A 23,740-nucleotide genomic window follows, 5' to 3' on the forward strand; every position below is an offset into this window, starting at 1 on the left:
ATAGCTGCTGCGGCGGTACAGCTTAATGTTTTTTTTTTCTTTTTTTTGTACTAGTGTGGGTGGATGAAGGGAGTAAAAGAAGAGAGGGAGGGAAGGAGGGAAGGGAGGGAGGGGGGCTCATCTCGGCATCCTGAGGGGAGGTAATTTGCACGGATCAAGGGGGCAAGGCGCCGCAAAGTATAAATAGTGTGACTTCAATCGAGGATCACCAGCAGGTTCCCCAACTCCGCGATACCAAAGGAGGGAGAAATTGGCCGAGGAAGACGCGTCTTTATGTCCCATTTTTTTCGGGCGCCTTCCCAGAGAGTTGGCAGCATCACCTCGTCTCGTTTTCAAGGGGCCGCACCATTGATGTCTTAAGCTGCCGTGGAGCAAAGGGAGAGAGGGGCTACGACGGCGAGTCTGCCTGACTGATTTTTTCCTTCTTTGAAAGGAAAAAAAAAATCACGAGAGTGTGTGATGGAAGAGCTTACCGCGTTCGTGTCGAAGTCTTTCGATCACAAAGTCAAGGAGAAGAAGGAGGTGATCACCTACCGGGAGGTGCTGGAGACCGGTGCGGCGAGGGCGGCCGGCCGCGGCGGGGAGCCCTTAGCCCCGGAGCCCGGGAGCCGGGAGGAAGCGGCGGTCGTAGTCCGGAACGTGGCGCTCTCGCCGGGGAGAGAGACGGACATCCTCGGGCCGGAGAGGACCAGAGACGCCGGCAGTCCCAAACTCATTGACGGTAAGAGTCGATAGGATATAGACCCGCTTGGAGGAAAAGTCTATAAAGGCTGTATAAACGTGCTTAATGGTGTTGCAAACTATTTTATTTGACTGGTTCTCACATTTTACGAGAGAAAATCCCTTGGAATGTTCTTGCAGCGATCGTTAAACACTTTTAAAGTTAATCATCCATGATTACACGTATAAGGTGGAAATTATGATTTGAATCAATGTGTTAATGCAGCTAAAATTTTACTGTGCATTAAAAATAGGTTTTAACTCATTTTTATATTTAAAGTGCTTGTCGTTAAACGTGATATGCAGGTTTTGCAGCATGCATGTATGCATATAAGTGCACAAGCGCAGGTGGATGATGAGCTTGAAGCTGGCCTAGTGTTTTTCGTTTTACACGTCCAATGCAGCGAGGTTTTTTGTTAAATGCATGGTAACATTATTTTAATAAACGGAGTAAAATAGAAACAATACATTTGTCCAAACCAGGTGTCCATAAATTTTCTATACAATTAATAAAATATATGGTTCTTTATTTCTATTCATTTACCTTTATCATAGCCCAAATATATTTCTGGATTATGTTAAAAAACTTCCTAATTTACTGGTGGCGATTTCTTTTTAAAACCAGATCAAAATGTTTCAACACATGCTATTTAAAAGCGGAGTGCCTTGTTAAACGTGGCCGTGACAGGCTGCTTGTTTCCCGCGTGGATCACACACACAAGCATCAGTAGAGGAGCACACATACACACATGATGGCCTTGCATATTTATAAGCACTTAATAATTAAAGAGCTTTATGTAGCTCGACAAAACATCTGAGCTGTGATCCGTTTTTGAGGTTTGGGGAGGGCAGGTCTCTCCTTCACTTTCCATTGCTTTCATTTTTTTCCCCCCCAATGCCCATTGAGCCCATCGGTGCACCGTACGTCAAATAATGTGTGAAAAAAAAAAGTCATGTGGCTCCACTCCCTGTCTCTTTTTTTAAAGGCACCACGGATGTGAAGGAGAGGAAAGAGGAGTCCACAAAGCCCATGGAGGACGAAGCGCAAACCAAAATCAAGCAAAGGAGAAGTCGGACTAACTTCACGCTGGAGCAGCTCAACGAGCTGGAGAGGCTCTTCGACGAGACGCACTACCCGGACGCCTTCATGCGGGAGGAGTTGAGCCAGAGGCTGGGGCTGTCCGAAGCCCGAGTGCAGGTCAGGAACCACCTGCTTTTCTCACACGTATGCATGGGAATAAAAAGGATTGCAGGAAAACATTGAAAGAATGCATGGATGAATTGAAAACAACAACATAAGACAAAGCAAGCATGAAGGATTACTAATAAAGATATGAAAACATTTAAATATTCAACAGTGTCTAACAATCATTAATATGCAAAATGAAATTCTAAATAATAAATATTCCATACAAGTCGTTTTATTTATTTGTAGGCTCGATGCAATATAGCGATAAAAACAATGATAAAATAATTAGCAATGAGGAAACAGAAACGGATTGGGAAATGAATGGAATAATAATAAAGCTTTACCTGTAAAATATTATTTTTGTTACATGTAAAACATGATTGGAATCTAATGGTTAAAAAAAATAATACAAGAAACATACGTTTTGTTAATAGCGTCACTCATTAGTTAAATATTTAATTAAACAATAATTTATTCCGTTTTGTGGGTAAGCCATTCGAATGACTCGATAAATATTGCAATTATATATATATAGTTTTTTTAAATATGACAAATCATAAGATGCATTCAAATACACAGATATTTTTAAAAACGTATGACAATTGGCTTAGCTTTAAAAATCAGCGTTTGTTTTCTGCAGGTAAAAAAAAATCATGTTGAAAATGAAATGATGGAAATAAAATATTTCTTTACTTTAGGGGCTTTAGTTTAACGCATCAGTAATTTATATATGTGATTTAGCACGTTCATAAATCAACTAAAACACGTGCAAACGTGTCTTATAAGTCCATTCCAAATATATTGCCGAGTAAAGCCATATTTTCCCATTCGAATAGAAATGTATTGATATCTTCCCACAGTTTGATGTATTCTTCTCCAAGCAGCAATGCTTATTCAATTATTGCGTTAACGATCTCACTTGGGGGCTGTGTGTGTGTTGACGTCACGAGAGTGCACGTGCATGCTTTTCATCCTCACTGTGCAGCAGGATTGCAGCGTGTGTGTCTGTGTGTATGTGTGTGCGTTCGTGTAACGTGTTGTTGTTCGCGAGGGCCCACGAGCAAAAAGACCATCTGGACAGAAACCCAGTATGCCTTCCAAGGAAAGTGGGGTGGGGGAGTGGGGCGGGGGTCTTTAAGCATGAACCGAATTAACATACGACTTAATCCGAAAAATGAACGGGAATAATAAAAGGGCTCATCAGAAAAAGTTTTTCTATATGATTTTTCCCGCAATTGTGCTGAGGGATTTGCATGAATTAAATGCGTTTCTTATCAAGGCAAACTCTTTTGATACAGAAGCCGACACAATATAATAAATAGATGAAACATATGAGCACTACCAAAGGTTTATTTTCTATTTCTTCCCGCCTCAATCGATAGCTTTGCTGTTATCACCACTATAAATTCCAAGTGGAGCGCGCGCAAAATGCTCAATAAATGAAATCCGCCGACAGCCAAATCGATAATATTTTCTATCACAACAACGCGCCACGAAACATTTGTGCTAATTTAACTAAATGTGCTACTCCGCCGTGTAGTTTGTGTTTAAGTGTTTTCTTTTTCCCCCCCAAAGCGTTATAAAGACGTAATTAATGGGAGCGGTCGTATAATGAGAGGAAAACGGTGCAATGAGAGGAGGGCAAAGCATCATCAACCATCATCATCATCATCATGGCTGCTACTCGATAGCGCAGAGTCCATTCAAAGTCTGCTGGGACACTCGAGCATGTGCAGAAAGATGACACTGGGGCTGACAAGGTTATTTATTACAACCCGATCGCCCTGCAACATCTCCACAATTTACCCCGATAAAGGAGTCGTTATCTATTTATTTATTTATTTATTTATTTATTTATTTATTTATTTATTTATTGCATATTCCCACATTTGGTTGCAATGTCTCCTTGCTAATGTTTTAAATGCATTTGGGTATTTCGCCCCTTTGAAGATTAAAATAAAAAAGAAGAAAAAGTGGTTATTGTTACTTACCCAATTAATATGTATTCATGTGTGTTGCTGCAGGTTTGGTTCCAGAACAGAAGAGCCAAATGCAGAAAGCAGGAGAACCAGTTACATAAAGGTACATGCATACACAGAAGATTAATGCTATGATTGATGATGTCGCTTTCACTAATGATAAACAACAAAACAGACACACACTTATTACACACAAAAATGAATCTAAGCGGGTTTGTTGAGCAAGGGAATGGCTTACAACTGTGGCTCATTTTGGGGTCTAAATTTTGGACTTACTTGTGAAGGCCTAGCAGTTTGATACACACTTCTGAAATAGCACGTTGGTGACCCCGGCTGTTTACAGTAGACACACAAACCAGCAGTTTTCATCTGCCTCATGCAAGTGGCACCCACAACCGCACACATCTTGCTTTCTACCACAACAAAGTGATAACACATTTTTTGTTAGGTGGTGAGCATTTTCCTAATATTGTATTCAAGTACTTATTTTGTATTGTGCATTTTGCTTGTTATGAGGCGCTCATCTCCAAATTCTTTTCTTCTAGGAGTTCTGATAGGAGCAGCAAATCAGTTTGAGGCTTGTCGCGTGGCGCCATATGTCAACGTGGGGGCCTTGCGGATGCCCTTCCAACAGGCAAGTGTCTCTTTAAAGGGATCCTGAAATTATGAACAGTGTGTTAAGGGCATAGCATGGTAAAATTGGTATATTCGAGATCTTGAGTTTTTACAGTAGTGGGTCAGTAAAATTTAAGAAACCATGATTTAGCAGTGATTCTCAAAGTGTGGTAAGATGACCACTAATGGGCTCCCTCTAGTGGTACCCAAAAGAATCACAGTTTAAGTATTGTTCAGTTGTATTTAACTTTAAAGTGCAAATTCAGGCTTTAAAAGCTGGTTTTAAACTTTCATTTAGATGCAATTTGTTTGTAATATTCGTCTAATACTTTTTAAATGAATCATCGTTTTTGCCCCCTATTTAGCACAATATTAATGTTCAACCTGTTACAGTGGCTTACAGTAATAGGAATAAAACCTCAGTCTCGATTTTTAAACCTGATATAAAGCATTGGTGGGTTGAATGTTTTATTTTATTGTTTTAATGATGGTTCCCCGAGGATTTATCAATTCACTAGAAATTGATCCACTGCTGTCAATGGCGCAGTTGACCATGCCATGAATTTGAGACGCTCCCCAATCAAGACTAAAAAGCAGGAAAAAAAAATGACAAGTGAATGTCCCATGAGCCACTGCGAACTTAACGCATGTTCTCCCCCCTCCCCTTCCCCCTTCTCTCCCCCCCTCCTGCGTGCGTCCCGTAGGATAGTCATTGCAACGTGCCGCCCTTCTCCTTTCAGGTTCAGGCGCAACTGCAGCTGGACAGCGCCGTGGCGCATGCGCAACACCATCTGCACTCTCACCTAGCCGCACACGCGCCCTACATGATGTTCCCGGCGCCGCCCTTCGGCCTGCCGCTGGCCACGCTCGCCGCCGAATCGGCGTCGGCAGCGTCCGTCGTGGCCGCCGCTGCTGCCGCCAAGAACACCAGCAAGAACTCAAGCATCGCCGATCTGAGACTCAAGGCCAAGAAACACGCGGCCGCGTTGGGCCTGTGACGTCGACCACGACGACGATGACGTCGCTCGGGAACGCGCACGCACGGGGACGCCAACGCCAGGGCCACGCGAGGACGCTATTTATGTTTTTTTTTTTTTCCTCCGATGCAGGACAACTATAAAAATAAAGGCTATTTATGAGATTATGAAAAGTGACTGCTTAATAGCCTATGGGAAGTAATTTTTCTACGCCAAAAAAAACAAAAACAAACATGGACGGCCCTTGTGGCGGAAAGAAGAAGAAGAGGAGGATGCAGCTGGTGGTTGATACTTTGTCAAACAAGGCGAACCATTCTGCAGTCTGTTCTAACATCTTATTATTATTAATATTATTATTATTACTTACTGAGGCTGGCCTCGTTGTAGTTCAACACTTCCACGCCAAGAAATGAAGCGAAGGAATTCCAAAATGTTTGCATGAGTCAACACGCTGACCTTTATGACCTTTTTTCTTTCTTTCCTTCTTCCTTTCTTTCTTCCTTTTGGTAAAAATGACGCCAAACACCACAAATGTGAGATCATAATATATGTTTTTTTTTCTTTATGCTAAGTGGTGTTTCACCTACTTTTAAAGGTAGTTTTTTTTTTTTTTTACGTTATATATATGACAGTATATAACAAAAAAGAACTGTAAAAAGGTACGGGCACATGTAAAATATGTTTATACACAAGAAACATCTTTTTGGATTCATTTTCTGGGGGTGTTTGACTTCCATTTGCGTGCAAGCTATGTGCTTCCTGTATGTACTTTTTTTAAAATATATATATGACAGTGAAAGTGAACTCACCTGAGGCACGGGTTTCTTAAAAAAAAAGAAAGAAAAAATAATACTCATGACAATACCTTTTCCATCTCATGTGAAACGTGAATCCACCTAATCAAAATAAATTAACAAAAGGTTCTTTAATGAGTTGACGCTTTATTGGAGCAATAGGGCTCTTTGTTTTGAATTTATTTATTAGTAAAGAATTGTTTTTGAATCATGCATGACTGTGGCGGGAATCTTTTGATAACGTCACGAGTGACAGGTCCGTTTAGTGAGGAACATTGCTTGTTCTCCTGCCAAATTCATGCATTATGCATGCTTTTTGGTTGTGGGACATTTGGAGAGGCGGACTGATCATTATCACTCTACAAGAGAACACAACGGGGAGATAACAGATAAAGAGGAGTCAAGTTTGGCATCCCTTTTTCGCAATTCTTTGTTTATTCTCTTTTTTTTCTTTATTTTACCAAAAATAACTAATTCATCTATGCAGCCAAACACAAGTAACAATAGTTAATTGACGTTGGCGATAGTTGAAACGGCGCCGGTCAAAAGGGTCTGTCGGCCATTTTTTTGTTCTAATGGCTGCAAATCAAAATGGAGGGGGCCTTTGTGTGAAAGCGTCATTAACGCCTACGCCTCACAAATTCATTTCCTGACATCTTAATCGTATCTTATTGAACAAACATGTGACATGATCATGCGTAGGCAGATCGCTTTACAAGTGTCCCGAGCTATTAATTAATAGCACTGGATCCATGTATGTGTGTGTGTTTGTGTGTGTGTGTGTCTTGGCATTCCGGGGCAGGATCCAGACGCCAAATCTATTGAATTATTGATCGCCGGCCTGGCCAGTAATGGAGGAGACGGAACTGGGAAAGTGAACTGATCGTGGGAGAGTGCACTGTCCCATCTTGGGAAGATGTACTCACAGTCCACAGCTAGCTTTGGGCACATCTGCCAATTCGCTGCATCAAGAGATCCAAAACAGGGATTGTATTCGTGTTTTGGTTGTTATTTGGAGTTGTGTAGTACAATACAGTGTCATTCTTTACAAAGTATCAGCTTTGAAAAGCTTGCAAGTTGGGGCAACATTGGCAGATACAAAGCCTGTCAAAAGTCAGGACTTCAAAATAAAAGAAGCACAGTATAGTAAATATTAGATTCATCACACTTACCTTGGAGCACATTATAAAAAAATATTCTTTTCAAATATTGATTTCTAAAAACGCTACAATTAGGCCAAATACATTGTTGTAAAAATGTGTTATTAAACTGAAATATTTTATTCTGAAGGTGTGACTTTTGACAGGATGTGTAACACCAATTTACCAATTGAATTTTAATTTAATTAGTAAGTTGACAATTAAGCTAAACATCAAACAGAATTGCCATTTGTGAATTCAAAACAACCACATAATGCTAAAACAAATTAGCATTAAGCTAATTAAGCATCAAGCATTAGCATTTGTTCGTATTATGGATCTGCTATTTCTCAATAAAATATACATTACAGCAATTCTTCTCGTTTTGTGGGGGAATAGATTGAAGACATTTATATTCATTTCAATGGGAAAAGATAATTTCCCCAAAATGTTTTCAACATCTTTTCTACTTTACCTCCCTGGAGCCGTGTGAAGGCTTGGACGCTATCAGGCCTTCCAAAGATGTGGTCCGGGAGTGGAGGGCCCTGGAGACAATGAGACGGGGACACACAAGTGCCCTGCTGATTAGACACACAGACGACCCCACTCTCCTCTCAACACACTCTTAAGACACACACAAACACTCCCCCCCCCCAGTCAGACGGGAGCCAAGCAGGCTCTCACGGGCTTCTCCTTGTCTTTCCTACAACCCCACATCATCACCTTGGCCTTCATTCCTCTTCATACATGCTTCATCATTATGCGCAGAGGAGACATTCGTCGTCAACTGCTGTAATCATTGCTTCTTAAACTGAATCAAATCCCGCGCTGTAAATTGCACACATACTACACACCAACACACACATCAGTGGTGAGTCACAAACAGCACTCCACACCACGGAATCCTTCATATCAACTGGTGCCGTCTTGTTGCTATATTTACCTCAGCGCGGCCCCTGAGACAAATGCGCAATGTGCTCTCGTTTCCCCGCACTGGGCCCTTTTTATCAAATTAGAGCATGTTAAACACTCTCAGGCAGCCGCTCGCACTGACAGCCGAGCAGATTGTAAATACTGCCTTCATCTGCGTCGCATGAATTTGCGAGGGTGATGTACACTCAACGGCCACTTCATTCGATAACACTGGCGCCGTACGACAAATTGTACAAGGGAATGAAGCTAAGTTGGGAATTTAATGGCCTCCCTATTGTGTATGTTTTAGGATCGGAAACTACGGTTTCATTCAATTTTAAGAAAGTTAAAAGTGCTTTAATCAAGGTATTTTTTGAAAAATTATTCGTCATTGTTTTTAGGGGAAAGTCTGCACCAAAAGAACTACTGGTATCGATGCTTGGTATCGGTATCGGCGGCTACTCAAAAGTTGAGTACTCGTACTAGTATCGGTAAAAAAAAAAGTGGTATCGAACATCCCTATTTTATTCTGTTTTTTTTAACATTTTTAAACACATTTTAAAATTTCACAAATACATTCTAGACTCACGGATTTGAAAAAACTACTTAACAAACAGAGCGGAAACAAAACCTGATTTTTCCAAACTGACAAACTTAGCATCGCACAATATCTTGCCTAAAGACATACACGATAAAAATGAACTTTAAGTAGGCGTAAAACGCAGGATGATAGAAGACTGACTCAGTCACTAATCTCTTTCTAAAACTGTAATATGTTTTCAATCTGTAGTTTTTGCTAGCTAACGCAATATAGCTCATTAGCCCAAGCAGATGTACCGAAAAAGGTCCAGCGAGTGCACGTCTAACACTGCACCGAAGACGACAGCCAACAGATAAAAACCCGACTTCAAAGGCATCAAAAGAATCCAAAGTGCTGAAACTCGCTCCCGTAGCACTCAGGCGAGCAATTAGGACGCCGTATCTGCGCCTGTTATCACATGCGAGCGGGCCCGGGTGGCTGACCGCAGCACTCCTTGTGGGTTGGAGTCGGCATGCCGGTTACACGCCGTATTTGATTTCACCGTAGGATGAAAAGTGGGTGTTTGTGCAATTTTGACCCCAACTGTGACTCGAGAAGCTTTCCAGCGGTGATTACACCAAAAAAAAAAAAAACACAACAACTGCATCGATTCTACAGCTTCCTGCTTAACTAGCATAAAACCGAGGTCAGAACTGAATCGCAAGTCTGATTGTTGGACTGTTTCTTGTTTAAGGTGCCTGAAGGGCAATCGATACGATTTTATATTTACCGGCCATGATTTTGTTGTTATTAATTGAGATAAAGAAAGCCATGAGGGGCGTGGAGGAAATATTTGGCACATAAGCTGGTAAAAATCAGTTCAGCGTGACTCTTACGGTGTTTTTATGTGGCGCTAAAATGGATGAATGGTATTTCAATTCATTTCAATGGGCGAAAACTAATTTGAGATTGTTTTCACCGCATGAGGTTTTGTCGTAATGGAAAAAAAAAAAAAAAATCAAGCCTTGGTTTTCACTAAGTGCATCAATCACCTGTGAACTATGAATATTATTCTCTAGCGCCGCTTGTCTTCCCATCGCTGTAAATCTACGTTTGTGCCATGGAAAAAATCAATACATCTTATTACGCTTTGAAAATATATAACTGAGCTTGATATACGCTTGCAATTGACTTTTTCCTGTCGTTTGCGCTCGAACTGCAGATGAGCGCCAGCATTTTATGAGACTTAAATACACGCATTGACCAAACATTAGCTGTACTTAGTAATGAAAGCAGCCACAACTATTGGCATGTGTCAACAGTTTATTATGATGATGAAGTAAAAGGAATTTATGCCAGCAAACCTCAAGGGCTGAGCTAAATATGTGGGCACATTTCATGTGAACTGCTCTGCGGTGTTCACTTGACTTTATACGGCGTCCAGTTACATGCAGATCAGACGGCTGGAATCTGTTATTGATTATTTTTTTTCCCCTCTCATTTCCGAGCTGCCACAGTCTGTCTGTCCAATCTGCTCCTCAACAAGAATAGACAGAAGAATTATTTTTTCTGTGTGTGTGTTCCAAAGATTGAACATCCAGTTTATACGCTAGGTCCTACGCTAACTTATTTTTTAAGCTACATTCCAACCTGGCGCCGGAAGCCAAGCCCTTCCCGATAAAGTGAACAGCTATCTTAATTCTAATTGCTCCTAATATTCTTTCCACATGAGCACGGCTTTATGAAAAATGTTAGTAGTCATTATCGTCTCTTACAAACACCATCAACAGATGGATGCGGTGTCTAATAAATAATCTAAGAAGTTTTAATAGTGCATATCAATAGTTGTGTGAGCTATCGTGGAATATATGCGAAGAGTTCAAGAGCTTTCCATGTAATAGAATTTTAAAGCAGGAAAGTGCTCATGCTTTTCCAAGTGTCTAATTTGGATTTCATTGATCCTGCCACTAGTGTCCCCTCGCTGATACAGCCGCTATTGACAGCGGTGTTGTTGCGCTAATTCATTCCTCGGCCCGGCGCTGTCCCCAGGTAGGAAACACGACCACACGGGCATGCCCACGCTAATAAATACCAACCGTCGAGACGTAATGTAAGATGTCGGGGAGGGACGGACGGGAACCCGGAGGAAGCTCGCGTGCTTGCGGGCGAGTCGCTGACGGGGAAGGCTGATGCAAATTGATGTCACGAGCTGAGAGAAGGGCAGGGAAATTTGCGAAGAGCTGACTGGGCTGCTTTACAGGGCCAAGGAGGCATCGGAGGAGGCAGGACCCCCTTTAGTGGTGCCACTTTCTATTGGATTACACTGTTGGCTCAACTATTTGCCGACGTCTAATTAAATAGGCCCGGTGAGGGGGGGGGTGTGTGTGTGTGAAGGACATTATCTCATTGTAAAATGGGAAGTAATATCCTAGCCGGCCTGGAAATACCCCGGGTCAAAATATGTGGCGCCTGAAAATGTTGTTTTGCAGCGACTTGGTATGTAAGCCAGGTGTGCATGTTTGAGTCACCGAGGTAATTCGTGTGTAAACAAACTAATCACAACTATCGAGATCAAGCCTGGGAAGCTGATAGCAAAGTGGAGCTAAGAAGGTGTGCTATGCCGGACAAGTTGTCAAAGATGAGTGCGTCAAAGAGCCGGCACTTTGTTGCGCTAAAGAACGTTTAAGAGAGAGCCTCTTATCTTAACGATGACAGATATACCCTTTAAAAGGGTCACAAAGGGGGGGCAGTGTACGGAACATCTAAATATGGGATGAAATGCTGTAAATAAATGGCTAGTTGAAGTTTAATTGAGCTCATGGCATAATGAGGGACACCTAACATGTTCAGGTGAAAGATGAGCGGATGTGATATTTACCTGGAGGTCAAGGTCATCAGTCCTTTTGCTTAAAAACCTTCTCTTCATTCTTTTGAAGTGCACCTGAATAGAAAAGTGAGCAAAAAATAATCGGGAAAATTGGTGTCTATTGTAAGAATATCAAGGCAGTAAATTGTAAATGAGTAAAAAATATTCAAACTTAAATAACTGCACATTGTAAATGATCCAATAATTGATGCAATGTGGAACCTCTATTTAATAATAATAATAAAGAAAGAAAAATAAATAAATAATATAGAAAACTTTATACCTTTTTATCTTTTTTTTTCAATTTGTGCTTTACAGGGCATTTTTACAGTGCAAAAAAATATGAAACAGCCAAGTCCTTCCTTCAATTAGCCCATTCAAACAAGGTTCCATTTCATTACAAAACTGTTGGAAAAATCATCCTCAAATGATTTATTCCCATTTAGTCCCCAAATGAAAATATACACAAAGATGTGAACTGACAGAAACCAACCATGTTGTAATTTTTTTTCTCCCCCCCCCTACCTCCTGCTCTGGAGCGTTGCGAGAACATTAGAACGCGACTCCATTCACAGCTCCTTTAGCACTCAAATGAGAGTTTACGAGGTGTAATTGTACGCCGCGCGCCGCTGCTCGCGTCAACACTTTTTCATATTAATCACGTTTGTTTACTTTATTGCCCAAAAGCCATCTCTCTTTCTCGAGTGGGCTGGATAAATACTGCGCGCCCTTGCTCTCCGAGTGCTACGAAAGCGGTGATGCAAATGTAATATATCTTTATAAGATTTCCTTTGGGTGATATTTACAATCCCGACACTCACATCCACAGTGATTTTCACTCACTACAATTGGAAATAATTGTGTGTGGAGAGCGGGATAACAGCAACATGCTGGAGAACCAGAACTTCTCATAACAGCTCATTCGATTGGGCTCCAGGACGGAAAAATGAAGCCGGCTTGCGGGCCGCAGAGGGGCCGCGTGGTGCGGTTCGGGGTGTCGGGTGGACACGTAGAGGAGACGGGAGCGGTGTAAAAACACATCCCCGTGGCACTATTATATAAGCATACATGCGGGATGGCAAAAATGGAAGACGACACTTTAAATGACATTATTATAAAATGCAATACTCCTGGAATGATCCTTTATTAAATTAGGCCCTATGATCCAAGATGAATTTCTGGCTTCCCTAATCCATCAAGAGGGGAATATTAAAAGATAGGCCTCCACCGGCATTAGACGCTCACTCCGTCTTGACTTTCATTATTCTGCATTAGGTGGCTGCTGGGGGAGAGCCTCTTAATGAGAATTACAATGATTCACTGGCCCCGGCCCCACTTCTGACAAGTCAAATATTAACTCCTCAGTCACAGCTGTCGGAATTAAAATACTTTGGAGCGCTGGACGCGCTAAATTAAATTGGCCTTTTATGTTCCTTAGACGGTTGACCCCCCGTGGGGCCGGCTCGCCGCTCTGCAGCGCGTTCCACGACGCCAGAGGCTCGCGCCGCTCTCACCAAAACAAATATGTGGATCTTGTTGCTGCAACGGTTGTGGTAAAATATCCTTGGCTCATAGGTTTGCTAGTTTTGCTAGCATGTCTATGGCATTTTGCATTGTGGGTTAGCATTGAGCTAATAGACTTTTATAAGAAAGTTTGCTTGAATACACAATATCAGGTCAGGTAAATCTCTATTTCTAAATTTAGGCTTGATCGTTGCTTTCGGGAGCGTCTCTCCACGTTTCGCCAGAATCTTGCTCTACTGAACTATTTTGAGCTCCTTACCAACAAAATCGATAGTTTGATTTCACTGGGAAGCGAGTGAACAGAAAAAACCCACAAATGCCGGTGACCTCTCAGTCTGAGTGTCTTTTACTTGAAATCACAAACATACAATATTTATATATAAAACACAGACACGCACACGCACGCCCCAGGGCATGTCACCTCTCCCCTTTCAAAAGTCAAGTGAATGAATAAAGAAGTTGGATGGGCCTGATAAAGAAAGACAAAAACATCCAAATGGAAGACAGTGGAGGATTAATTCAGTGGGCAGATGGGTCCCGGTGTCAATTTATGCTATTCTGATCCACTCCGCTGAAACCAGAGCCTCATCCCAGCCCCAAACAAGTCACCTTTGACCCTGATGACAGACACAATACAGCTACTTCGTATTCATGCGCACTTTATTTGGACTAAAACCACCGCTCAGGCCTGACTTGACAACTCTGCAGCTAAGGTCATAGCATTAGCATAAGTCATGCAGCAGCCGTAGCATTTGTGCTACTTGCCACGTTTTAAATCTAATTTATAAAATTAAAAACATGTTTGACCCAGGGTTAGCATAAAGGTTATTAATTACCAGCAAGAAAGTAATTACTTCCCGTTCAAAGAGCATTCCGTTTGCGGAATCTCACAGTTGCCTTCGAGGGGGAAGCAAAAAAAAAATCCCCCTTATTATGTAAGCTATTTGAATTAAGCACCGCTCTGACCTTAAGATTGAATATCCAACATTTTCATGGATCTCATTATATGCTCATAATTAGCTTCAAGTGTGAGGAGTGCATTTCAGCGTTTCTATTAAAATGAATCGAAAGGCTCCAGCGTAAACGGCTCTTTGAACAGGGCCGTGATTGAGAGGCCACAGCCACGGCGGAACATTAGTCACTATTTTAGCGTTAAATAAGCGGCGTTAAAGACTGCTAACGCCACTAGCTTAAGCGCTCATTCATCAGCGCTCTCTCACTTGTCAATACTCACGTCGGCTCGCAATCAAACAACCATTAAGAGCAAACAGCATTCCGATAAAGGAGATTTCCTTATTGAGGTAATCACTGGCGAGAGCTCAGCACTCGTATTGGCGCTAACGTCCAAAGTGGCTTGGCAATTAAAAGCAGGCGGGGACGGATCATCGTTTGAGGATGCCCTTTGCAGCTATGCAAATTGATGGCCAGTGAAAATATAAATCAGCGTGCCGCGAGCGTCATTAGCTCCAAAAGTTCTGAGACGAGCCGGCTGGCTTGACGTTGGCCTTTTTAAATAACTATCACGCCGTCCATATTGATCAGTTTTTCTGAAGTCTGAAATCTTCACAACCTCCGTTCTTCTCCACCACCGGTGCAACCGTTCCACTATTGATCCCTGGCGGTGGGTGATTGGTTGAGGCGTAATTTGAGACGGACATTGACGGATGAGTGCAAACTGTTTTTCTTTGGCTTGGGGGCGCGAGAGAGGGGGGGTGGTGCTGATGATGAAGTCATAATGCGAATGACACGGTCAGACAGGGACCACAATGCAATAGAGTGCTGTCGAGACTAACCTTTAGAGAGAACATTGTCGAGGAGTAGGCGTCAGACGGTATGTTCCATGACATGCCTCCAGAGTCATCTGCGATCACGAGGGTAGTAGTTATAAAAGTTTACACACCCCTGTTCAAATTCCAGCTGAAAAAAAAACCCAAGAGAAATCATTTCAAAAGTTTTTCATTAATGTAACCTGTATAAACTCAGCTGCAAAAAAAATCCTTTTGAAAATTGAAATAAAATTAAACTCAAAATGAGTTTGCAAAAGTGTAAACACCCTCATGATCTGCCAGTCACATTCACATTGATAACCATGAGTTTGAATGTGATTAATTATGAGCACAGCCACACCCCCAGTTACATAAGGGTGTGCACACTTATGCAACTACATCCTCGTAGTTTATTTCTACGTCCTTTCTCGAAAAAAGTAGGTCACATAAATGGTGGATTTTTTTGTTGTTGTCTCTCAGCACCATTTGTGATTACAGCCCGGCGTCGAGTTTTAACCGCATCTCTGTCGGTGTAATTGCGTGCATATTGGGTTTTAATAAAAGTGTCGAATATCATCACGCGGCAAACACGCTGATCACCAGGCCGCTTCCACTGTTTGACAAGTCAATCTTTCATTGCCGCTAATGCTATTACACAAACACGCACGGGGAAAGACAAGAGGCGACAGCTAGATTTAGAAATAAATCTGCTTTTTTTTTTTCATACTTTTTGTTTTCTTTCCCCTCCTTTCTTTCTTTTTGCTTCTGTTGATTTAATAATGCATGCAATGCGCGATCACATGCTGGTGGAAAACGTTTGCGCCAGTGGTGAAAGCCGGGGACATTTTGATTAATATTTTCCATTTATTTACCACGCTTTGAGCTAAAATTAGACGGCCACCTCTTCCCTCGGCAGGACAGCAGTGACTTTGGTTTCTCAGCCAGGCCAGTGCAACACACACACACACTCACACACACACACACACTCACGTTCCAGGGAGGGTAGGAAGGGAGGGGCGGCTGGCTCGGGAGTAATTTCAGCGGATTGTGAGCGGACAGTAGCTCCGCTGGGAGAGCTGGCAATCATGGGGGAAACAATGTTTACATCGATCAGCTGTCAGGAAGATTTATGGCCTCATTTTGCTGTAATGGAGAATTAGTGGGGAGATTATCAGCGACTCAACACCGCCGCTTGTTACCCGTGTCCAGGCCTGGCAATTTGTCTCTCCCCGGGAGCGGCCCAAACACTTGTGACAGCACCGGCGCTTTGCCCTAATTCAATCAAGAGAAAATGTTGGAATTAATTTGTTACAAGAAAATTTAAATATCTTCCAGTTCAACAGTGGCCTATGGCCACCGGAGAAAGAAGATACGAGGCGGGGTGGGGGGGGGGAGAAAAGGGAGACGAGGAGAGAGCGACTGATTTATTGTGCCGGGCAAGTTATTGATCCGGTTCGATTGAGGTGTGCACGCAGAGGATTTAATGTGTAATAATTTCCAATTTAAAGCTCCTTCTCAAGATCACGGTTGTAAGGAGAGGAGAGGAGAAGACAGGCCGGGGTCGCGTAGCTTCTAAGACTGAGCCATATAAACGGAAATGGGTTTATCCTTTCTGGCATCTTCTATTTGACAGGAAAACAATTACTCGAATTTAAAACGGCGTAATACATTTCAAATCACAAAGGCTTCGATTTATAGAAAAAGAAACGCAATTGTAATATAAATGGAGTTAAAAAAAAGCGAGGTTACGACGTGTGCCGGATACACAATCATCCCTAACCGCCATATTGTTCGACCCCAGCCTTTCCGTCGGCACCCCGCGGACCGCTGTCAGCGTGTTGACCTATTATTGATCAAACCGCCCGCTGGCCGCTAAGCAGTCTTCAATGAGAACGGGCCGAGAAGGTTAACAGAAGACAGCCAGGCAGCAAGATAACCATCGCACGTAGTGGTCACATGACACGAGGGGGGCATGTTCCTAACGCCATGCTGGATTTGATTTCGTGTAACATTTAGAGGTGAGATGAGGCCAAGATGGATAATGTTGCTCAAAAATAGTCAAGTGAGAATGATTTACTTTGGATGGATTTGCATTTCCTTTCCATTCACGCTTAGTGTAGGCTGTAAACGCAAAACGTCTTTACTCACAACTGCACATTCTAACATGATACACAATAGCAGCAGAAAAATTCATTCGACAATGTTTATTATTACTAGCATAGATCTGCACTGAATAATTCTGAGGACAGATTGTAATATTTTGTGTGTCCACTAAAGCAGTTAAAAAACAACCAAAATATGGCTGGAAAACAAAATTCAGAACATTTCAGAACAGATTTCCAGAGCTTTCTTTGTTAGCATTGCATACCAGCTGCTTGGTCCAAAGAGGCAACACCAAGGAGTGGGCACAAAAAACACACCTGAGCGTTCGAACTTTAGCAACCTTTGCACACTTACAAGTTGAAATCAGTTAAGACCGAGGAGTCACAAATGGGAAGATACCATTGTGTGTAAAAATAGGGATCATTTTAGAGAGGCCATATTTCCTCTCTTCCTCCATCCAGCTTTGTTTATTACCATCTCAAGGCATTCCTCAATTCTACTCTGATTTTTAATTCTTCCAGCCGACAAGTCGCTGTCTGTTCCCGACCGCTGACGTTTGCGTGAAACACTTTTTACAAATTAGCGAACAGGCGGGCTCTTATTAAAAAAAAAAAAAAAAAAAAATCTGATGCGTACACATTAGCATGAGTTAATTGATGCCTAATTACTTTCTGCTGCCATGCATAAATTTGGGCTGCCTTCCCTCTCCGAGCCACGAGAGACCCGAGACGAGGGCGATGATTTCCAGGCTTGCCATAAATAAATGAATAAACATCGAGACGGGCCAGAGAGAAGCTGGTCTCACAGAGTTGCCAGGTGGGCAGGGTTAAAGACCAACTATGTAGGCGCGCGCACACACACAAACACACACACTTGTGTGCACACACAGCGGGAGCAGGTGCTAATACAAATGATCTTTGAAACTCACAAGAGGTGCCAGGCTAAGCACTGAGGCGCAGCATCCACACAAGTCCAAAAGAGAACACATTATTTATTCTACCTGAGCATCGGGTTTACATCCGGATCGGAGCGGATGATAGCGGCGACCTCGCCGCCTCTCTTGCCTAATTTGTCATAATTGCTCGCTTATTAGGTGAAGCGGGTCAGAGTCGTGGGGAGCAGGCTGTCAGGGCGCGAGGTTAATGACAGAGAGGAGACGCAGACAGACGCATTGGAAAGTCGGGAAAAGTCATCCCGCCGTTCTCCATACAAAGCGTTAGCAGTTATGACCTCTATGCTGGACTATATCGGAATGTTTGATTTGCTATTATTTTTGTCAGGTGTTGGAATATGTTAAGAAAATAAAATTGGGAACTGAATTGGCTATGCAAGAATAATAACACCGGGGAGCACAATTATTGATGAATTCAGTCTGACATCTTTTTTTTTTTTTTAACCAATTCTGACTGCAGAATTCTTATCTGTGTCATGTTGAGTTACAAGCTTTGATGAGTCCAACCATAATCATCTGTTCACAATTCAGTTTTACTTTTTCTTATCTGGAGGGTAAGCTATGAAGCAAAAAAAATTGACATGCTAGAAAAAAAAAAAATTGGAATCAGCGTGACAATTTTAGTTTTAATCAGCATAAAAACTCAACAAATTGTTTTCCAGTTTAATCAATGCATTACTAATACATCTAAAATTATGGATCTCCCTTGTCATGCCAAAAATGAACTTGTACAAAATGTCTTGAAAAAATGAATGAATGGATTATGGGGTCTCGCCCAACCCCCGAGCAACTATTAATCAATTAAGAGGTGTGCCCAAGACTTTTGTACATACAATAAATCCGCAGTGGCTAACTTTTCAAAGCACATTAATCACGACATGGCTGGCACACACATGCTTGAAAATATGAGCCAGTTGGAGTGTGGCCTGGCTGCTATTAATTTCTTTCTAAAGGACCACAGAACACATTAAGTGAGCTCTAGCAGCGTGAAACTGATAGCGAGGCGGACTATGAGACTGCACTTAGCATGTGGCCCGTTCATCCTCATCCTCATCTTCATCCTTGCTTCCATCGAGCAACTAAATAAATGAACTTGGAAGAGCGCTTATAGATCTAACCTAAGAATCTTCATTTAGCCGCCATTTTGTTTTCCATCATAACACGGGAACGGATTACTGTACCTAATTTAGATTGTGTTTCATCAATTGTGTCTTTGTAAAGATTCAAAGGTGCGCTGTGCATTGCGGGTAATTATAAGCTGCCACTTTCCCGCCGACATAATCAGCTCCTTTTGACAGCTGAGTTATTAAATTGTCCCCCCGTACCTGATAAACATATTAATTTATTTCAAGATAGATAATTTCATCAATGCAGGATTGATATCGTATACGCGGGAGACGATGCCCTCTCCTTTTTAATTATACAAATATCACAGTTGTCAGAACACTGACAGATTTTTCTGATTTTCTTCCACTGCTAGTGAAGCTTTGATTAAAAGTGAGCCGCTGACGCTTGTCTATAAAAAATCATTTTGAAAGCTTTGTTTTATTCTCAAGTGTAACTGATTTATAACATTACCCCCCTGAGAGAAATAAAACATTTAACTCAACTTTTTTTTTCCCAAATTGATGGATTGTATTTAAAAGGAACATTAAACTTCAAGTTGTCCTTCACATGCTTTTATAAATCATCAGCGGTGTCCTCAAACTTGGGGCCATGTCAGTTTAACTGAAATTTATATGGATCATGCAAGTAAATCATTTGCACAGAAAACTGAAAGTGTGCCCAAATGGTGTCAATCAAAAAAAAAAAAAAAAACGGTAGGAATGTTAACATTTCCTGTGAAATTTCACATTTCCTGTTGTATAGAATTTGGAAGCTACTGTAAGCTGTACTCGATGATGACCCAGAGGCGACAGTGTACATACACACAGCTGCACAGACAATGTCCCGAAGTCTCAAATATTTTTCCACGACAAAAAGGATATCTGGGATCAGCACTGATATTTAGACAGCTCATCATTTCTGTTAGTTTTGCCCAGCATTCACATCCCACACATAATTTATGAGGCTTTAAGAAGCAGAGTGATGTTAGCATGTGATGTTAGTGATGTGTGAGCGGTTGGGCGTGAGCAGAGGTGAACAGCAGTTTATTGCGACTGTAGCTTACAAGGTACAGTGGTGGCTTGAGATTCAAGTTTTAAATGAAACTAGAGAATGCAATTTCTGGAGAAATTGTGTGTGAAGGCTAATAGGCTGAATTAAAACTTGTGGAATGTTATGGAAGATCAGAGTCAAAATATTTGTGGGTCTTGTAATGTAGAATTTTTGGTGTGGGCGAAATTCTTCTAATCAATAGGCATAAGCTGAAAAGTTTAAAGTTGTAATGATTTGAAATTTCCACAAAACGTACAAAAGAATCGTACAAAAAACGTCCCGCGCTGCTTGCGTTTTGCGATGATTGATATTATCACAAAAATCATCGTCTCGAAAAGTTGATGTGATTAAGAAGTCAAGGGGTTTGGCAATCCTTTGTTTGAGGTGACCCTCGCACACGGGGCCTTGGTCCACAGCAGTGTGATTGACAGCTGAGGTTGACCTCATCAGTGATGGTGGGTCCCTGAAGACTGATCATGATGGAACTCTCACTAACAACACCAGTGATGGAACACCTCAAGGTTTTTTTTTTTTTTTTTTAAATCCACTTTCCTAAAAGGTAACAATCCCCTTTGTGGTCTTTGTGGAGCTAAAACGACTCTCATCCATTCGCAAACTTTCCACACTTGCAAACCGCTCAATAAAAGGATAGTCGAGTTGTAAATGAAAGTGGAACATAAGGTCTGCGTTGATCATTAGCCATCAATTAATCACTCAATTACCTAAATGGTACGCAGAGCGCATTGAGGAAACAAGATCTAAGACAGCAACATCAGTTAAAAGCATCTAATGAAGTGTAGCTGAATTCATCATGAAACAGCAAATAATTAGCAAACTGCGTCTCGGGGGAGAACTTCAAAAAGAACCTCAAAGTGGTTCGCTTCTTTTAAAAAGGCGAACATAAACACGCCGCTTAGGACTACACAGGCAGCACAAAGCTGTCCCTCGTGTCTTTCATTTACGACAAAAAAAAATAATGATTCATCACCAAAAAAGTTTAGAGGGTGTATTTGTTTGCATCAGAAGACGGTGACCTTTATGGCGCTTTTGCGCGGATTAAAGCGACACGCCGTCCAAACATATTCAGCATCAACAAATTTACATAAAACCAGGCCTGTCGCAGCTTTGGTCCGCCGTTAGGAGGGTTCAACTCACCGGATTTTGTGGGGCCCTGCTGGGACCCGCGCATGGCAGCAGTGCTGAGAGACTCGTGGATCACTCGGCGGCGAGACTGTTGGGAAAAGCGCAACGTAATTAAAATGACACAAACAAAGTGAATCTAATTAGGAATCCCCGCGCTGGAGCTCGTTAGCGGCTGACACTGCTAAATTATTTCCCTCCGTGGAAATAAATGAGGCCACTTGTCTGTGCGGGTTTGAGGGCCGCAAGGTGCTCGGGGGACAGCCAAAGCGCTGCAAGTAATTATTGTTAAAGTGCAACTTGGAGAGTCAAGTGCCGCCACACCGAGTCATATGCTCTTAACATATTTTGACAACTGCGGTCATTCTTCGCGAGGGTTGGAGAGTGCGGTTTAAATCGTAAATATACCCTATGATCCCAAAATATTTGATTACAACAAGACTTAAAGGCATGTTCTTCGACGAACAGCATACTAAGTCACCAAGTTGTGAAATTCTTCTTCGTTTCTCTATGTAAAATCACATTATACTGCCCCTGGTGGCCGGAATACACACACCAGAAGGAGATGCAATGAATTAATCGTAATGTACAATCTATTAAAAACGTAACATTTTATTTAACTATGTCATTACTATATTTTTTTTTATTAGGTAAAGTTACACGGTTAGCTAGCTAGCTTACAGAATGGTTAGCGCTGTTACTGCTGATAGTTTACTGATGATAGCTTGATAATTGATTCCCATTCCCATCAGGATAGGGCAAGTTTGTTCGGTGGAACACATCATTTCAAATTGTTTTGAATACCGACCAAATCAGTTGTCGATCAACGTTGTGAATTATAGTCGAACTTTGAGGTGCCACGCTACATAGGTCAGCAAACAGACACCTGAAAACATACAATTTACTCGGCGAACTGGGGTCACATGGCTCAGTCGCCCGCATGCCATCCCACAAAAAACCACACAGTCATCAAAAACAGTTGATGATCCCGTCTCTCAGTCTGTGGTCTGGCTTTCAGACTTATGCCTCCACTCGCTCATTCATCCACACACACACACTCCTCAGCTTGTGAGGTAAGTGAATCCAGTGGCTGGTAGTTTTGAGGGAGCCAGGGGAGCCATTGAGAGCCCATTAGGAGGTTAAGTCGAGGAACCTCTCCATTGTTCTGCTGTTTGATTCCTGCCCTGTGACCCGCTCTCTGCTGGTCGGAGCCTGGGAAACCCTGTTAGTGATGATGAGGGGAAATAAAAGACGATCGCACCTACCCACAGAGGCACACACACACAAAAATACACAAGTGGGGGAACAGTATGGAAGCACTGACTGTCGGATGAGTCTCTAAGGGCCGGTGGCTGATGTGGAAGGGCGGGTGGGATTTCCGGCCAGACGACAGTAGCGGAACATGTGGCCAACACAAAGGACAAATGAGGAAGTTGGTGATGGCGGAAAAAATGAGATGGCGGTCCAGCAATGCATCCTTTTGCGAGGTTTAGTTACATCTAATGGCTTTGTGGATCATGAAATGAATAAGAGACTATTTAAATCGTCAACATGAGGGAACTAGCGGAATGACATTAGCTAAGTTTTGTCTATGGGTATTATGAATTTTGTTCAGCTAAATATCGGAACTGGCATCGGTCATACAAATTTTCATGATGCATTGGCGGTGAAGTCAAAGATGAAGTGAAGATTTGAAAATGCCTTTAGATGAGATCAATATCACTCACTGCGAGCCGAGCATGAAGATGGAGCCATGACATAGCTAATCTACGAGGAGGCGCAAATAAGAGGATCAAACAACATCCCATCTCATTTCACAACGAGCCGACGCGGGCCCGGCCGATGGAAATGAGTTGAACGGGATCGATGTGTTTATCTATCTATATCCTCGCTGCACACATTTGGAGGAACGTCTTCACCGAGCAGAGCGGACGAGAGGGATGCTCGGCGAGGGACTGGGAGACATGTGGAAGATGACGCCGTGGTGGGAGCGAGCGAGAGGAGGGGGTCGGGGGGGCCGAGGCTGGATGTCTTGTTTGGCTGATAGTAATCTGACAGCTATTAGAGGGCGTAGGGTTAGGGACCTGCTGGCTTGGGGTGGTGGGTGTGGGAGGGGGGGGGGGCGGTTTGATATACGCGTCCCCTCACACTGAAACCAGCCTGTGTGTGTGTGTGTCTATGACTTCATTCTTCTACATTCAATTCTCTCTTAGCCTCACCCCCTCCCCACATCTCCCCATCACTCATTTCTCCCTGCCTTTCTTCCTGCCCTCCGTCTTCCCCCGCTTCCACTGTACATTTGGGTGTCTCGCCACGTTACAAGCCGTGCCCTTAATTTGACAGTGTCACCGAGATCCATCTTCATTCTCTCACTCTTTTCATAATCT

At 42.4% G+C, this 23,740-nt stretch overlaps 2 protein-coding genes across 7 annotated transcripts in view; one reads left to right on the plus strand and one right to left on the minus strand.

The window, feature by feature from the left end:
• The first annotated feature begins 154 nt into the window (after positions 1-154).
• shox2 (shox homeobox 2) lies at positions 155-6,871 on the plus strand. 2 transcript variants are annotated; one of them, XM_088380740.1, is made up of 5 exons: positions 155-721; positions 1,707-1,918; positions 3,934-3,991; positions 4,434-4,522; positions 5,208-6,871. In XM_088380740.1, the coding sequence occupies exons 1-5, from the start codon at positions 460-462 to the stop codon at positions 5,499-5,501; spliced, it is 915 nt and encodes a 304-aa protein (XP_088236866.1). In that variant the 5' UTR covers positions 155-459; the 3' UTR covers positions 5,502-6,871. The 2 variants fall into 2 exon arrangements, with proteins under 2 accessions (XP_088236866.1, XP_088236867.1); XM_088380741.1 differs by having other exon boundaries at positions 5,244-6,871.
• LOC148395420 (uncharacterized) overlaps positions 1,207-23,740 on the minus strand; it is a 52,753-nt gene continuing 30,219 nt past the window's right edge. For 2 of the 5 annotated variants that reach the window (XM_088380744.1, XM_088380743.1), the window contains 5 exons: positions 21,369-21,444; positions 15,029-15,096; positions 11,724-11,786; positions 7,889-7,958; positions 3,859-4,545 (listed from right to left, as the gene is read on the minus strand). In XM_088380744.1, the coding sequence (XP_088236870.1) occupies positions 4,535-4,545; positions 7,889-7,958; positions 11,724-11,786; positions 15,029-15,096; positions 21,369-21,444 (288 nt within the window). In that variant the 3' untranslated portion in view covers positions 3,859-4,534. Of the gene's footprint in view, positions 1,934-3,858; positions 4,546-5,306; positions 5,584-5,617; positions 6,634-7,888; positions 7,959-11,723; positions 11,787-15,028; positions 15,097-21,368; positions 21,445-23,740 lie in introns of those variants that run through there. The other 3 variants (XR_015859424.1, XM_088380745.1, XR_015859426.1) reach the window with 3 other exon arrangements.

This window comes from Syngnathus floridae, chromosome 7 (assembly GCF_059516105.1).
Source record: "Syngnathus floridae isolate MCC-2025c chromosome 7, RoL_Sflo_1.0, whole genome shotgun sequence".
Taxonomy (NCBI): Eukaryota; Metazoa; Chordata; class Actinopteri; order Syngnathiformes; family Syngnathidae; genus Syngnathus; species Syngnathus floridae.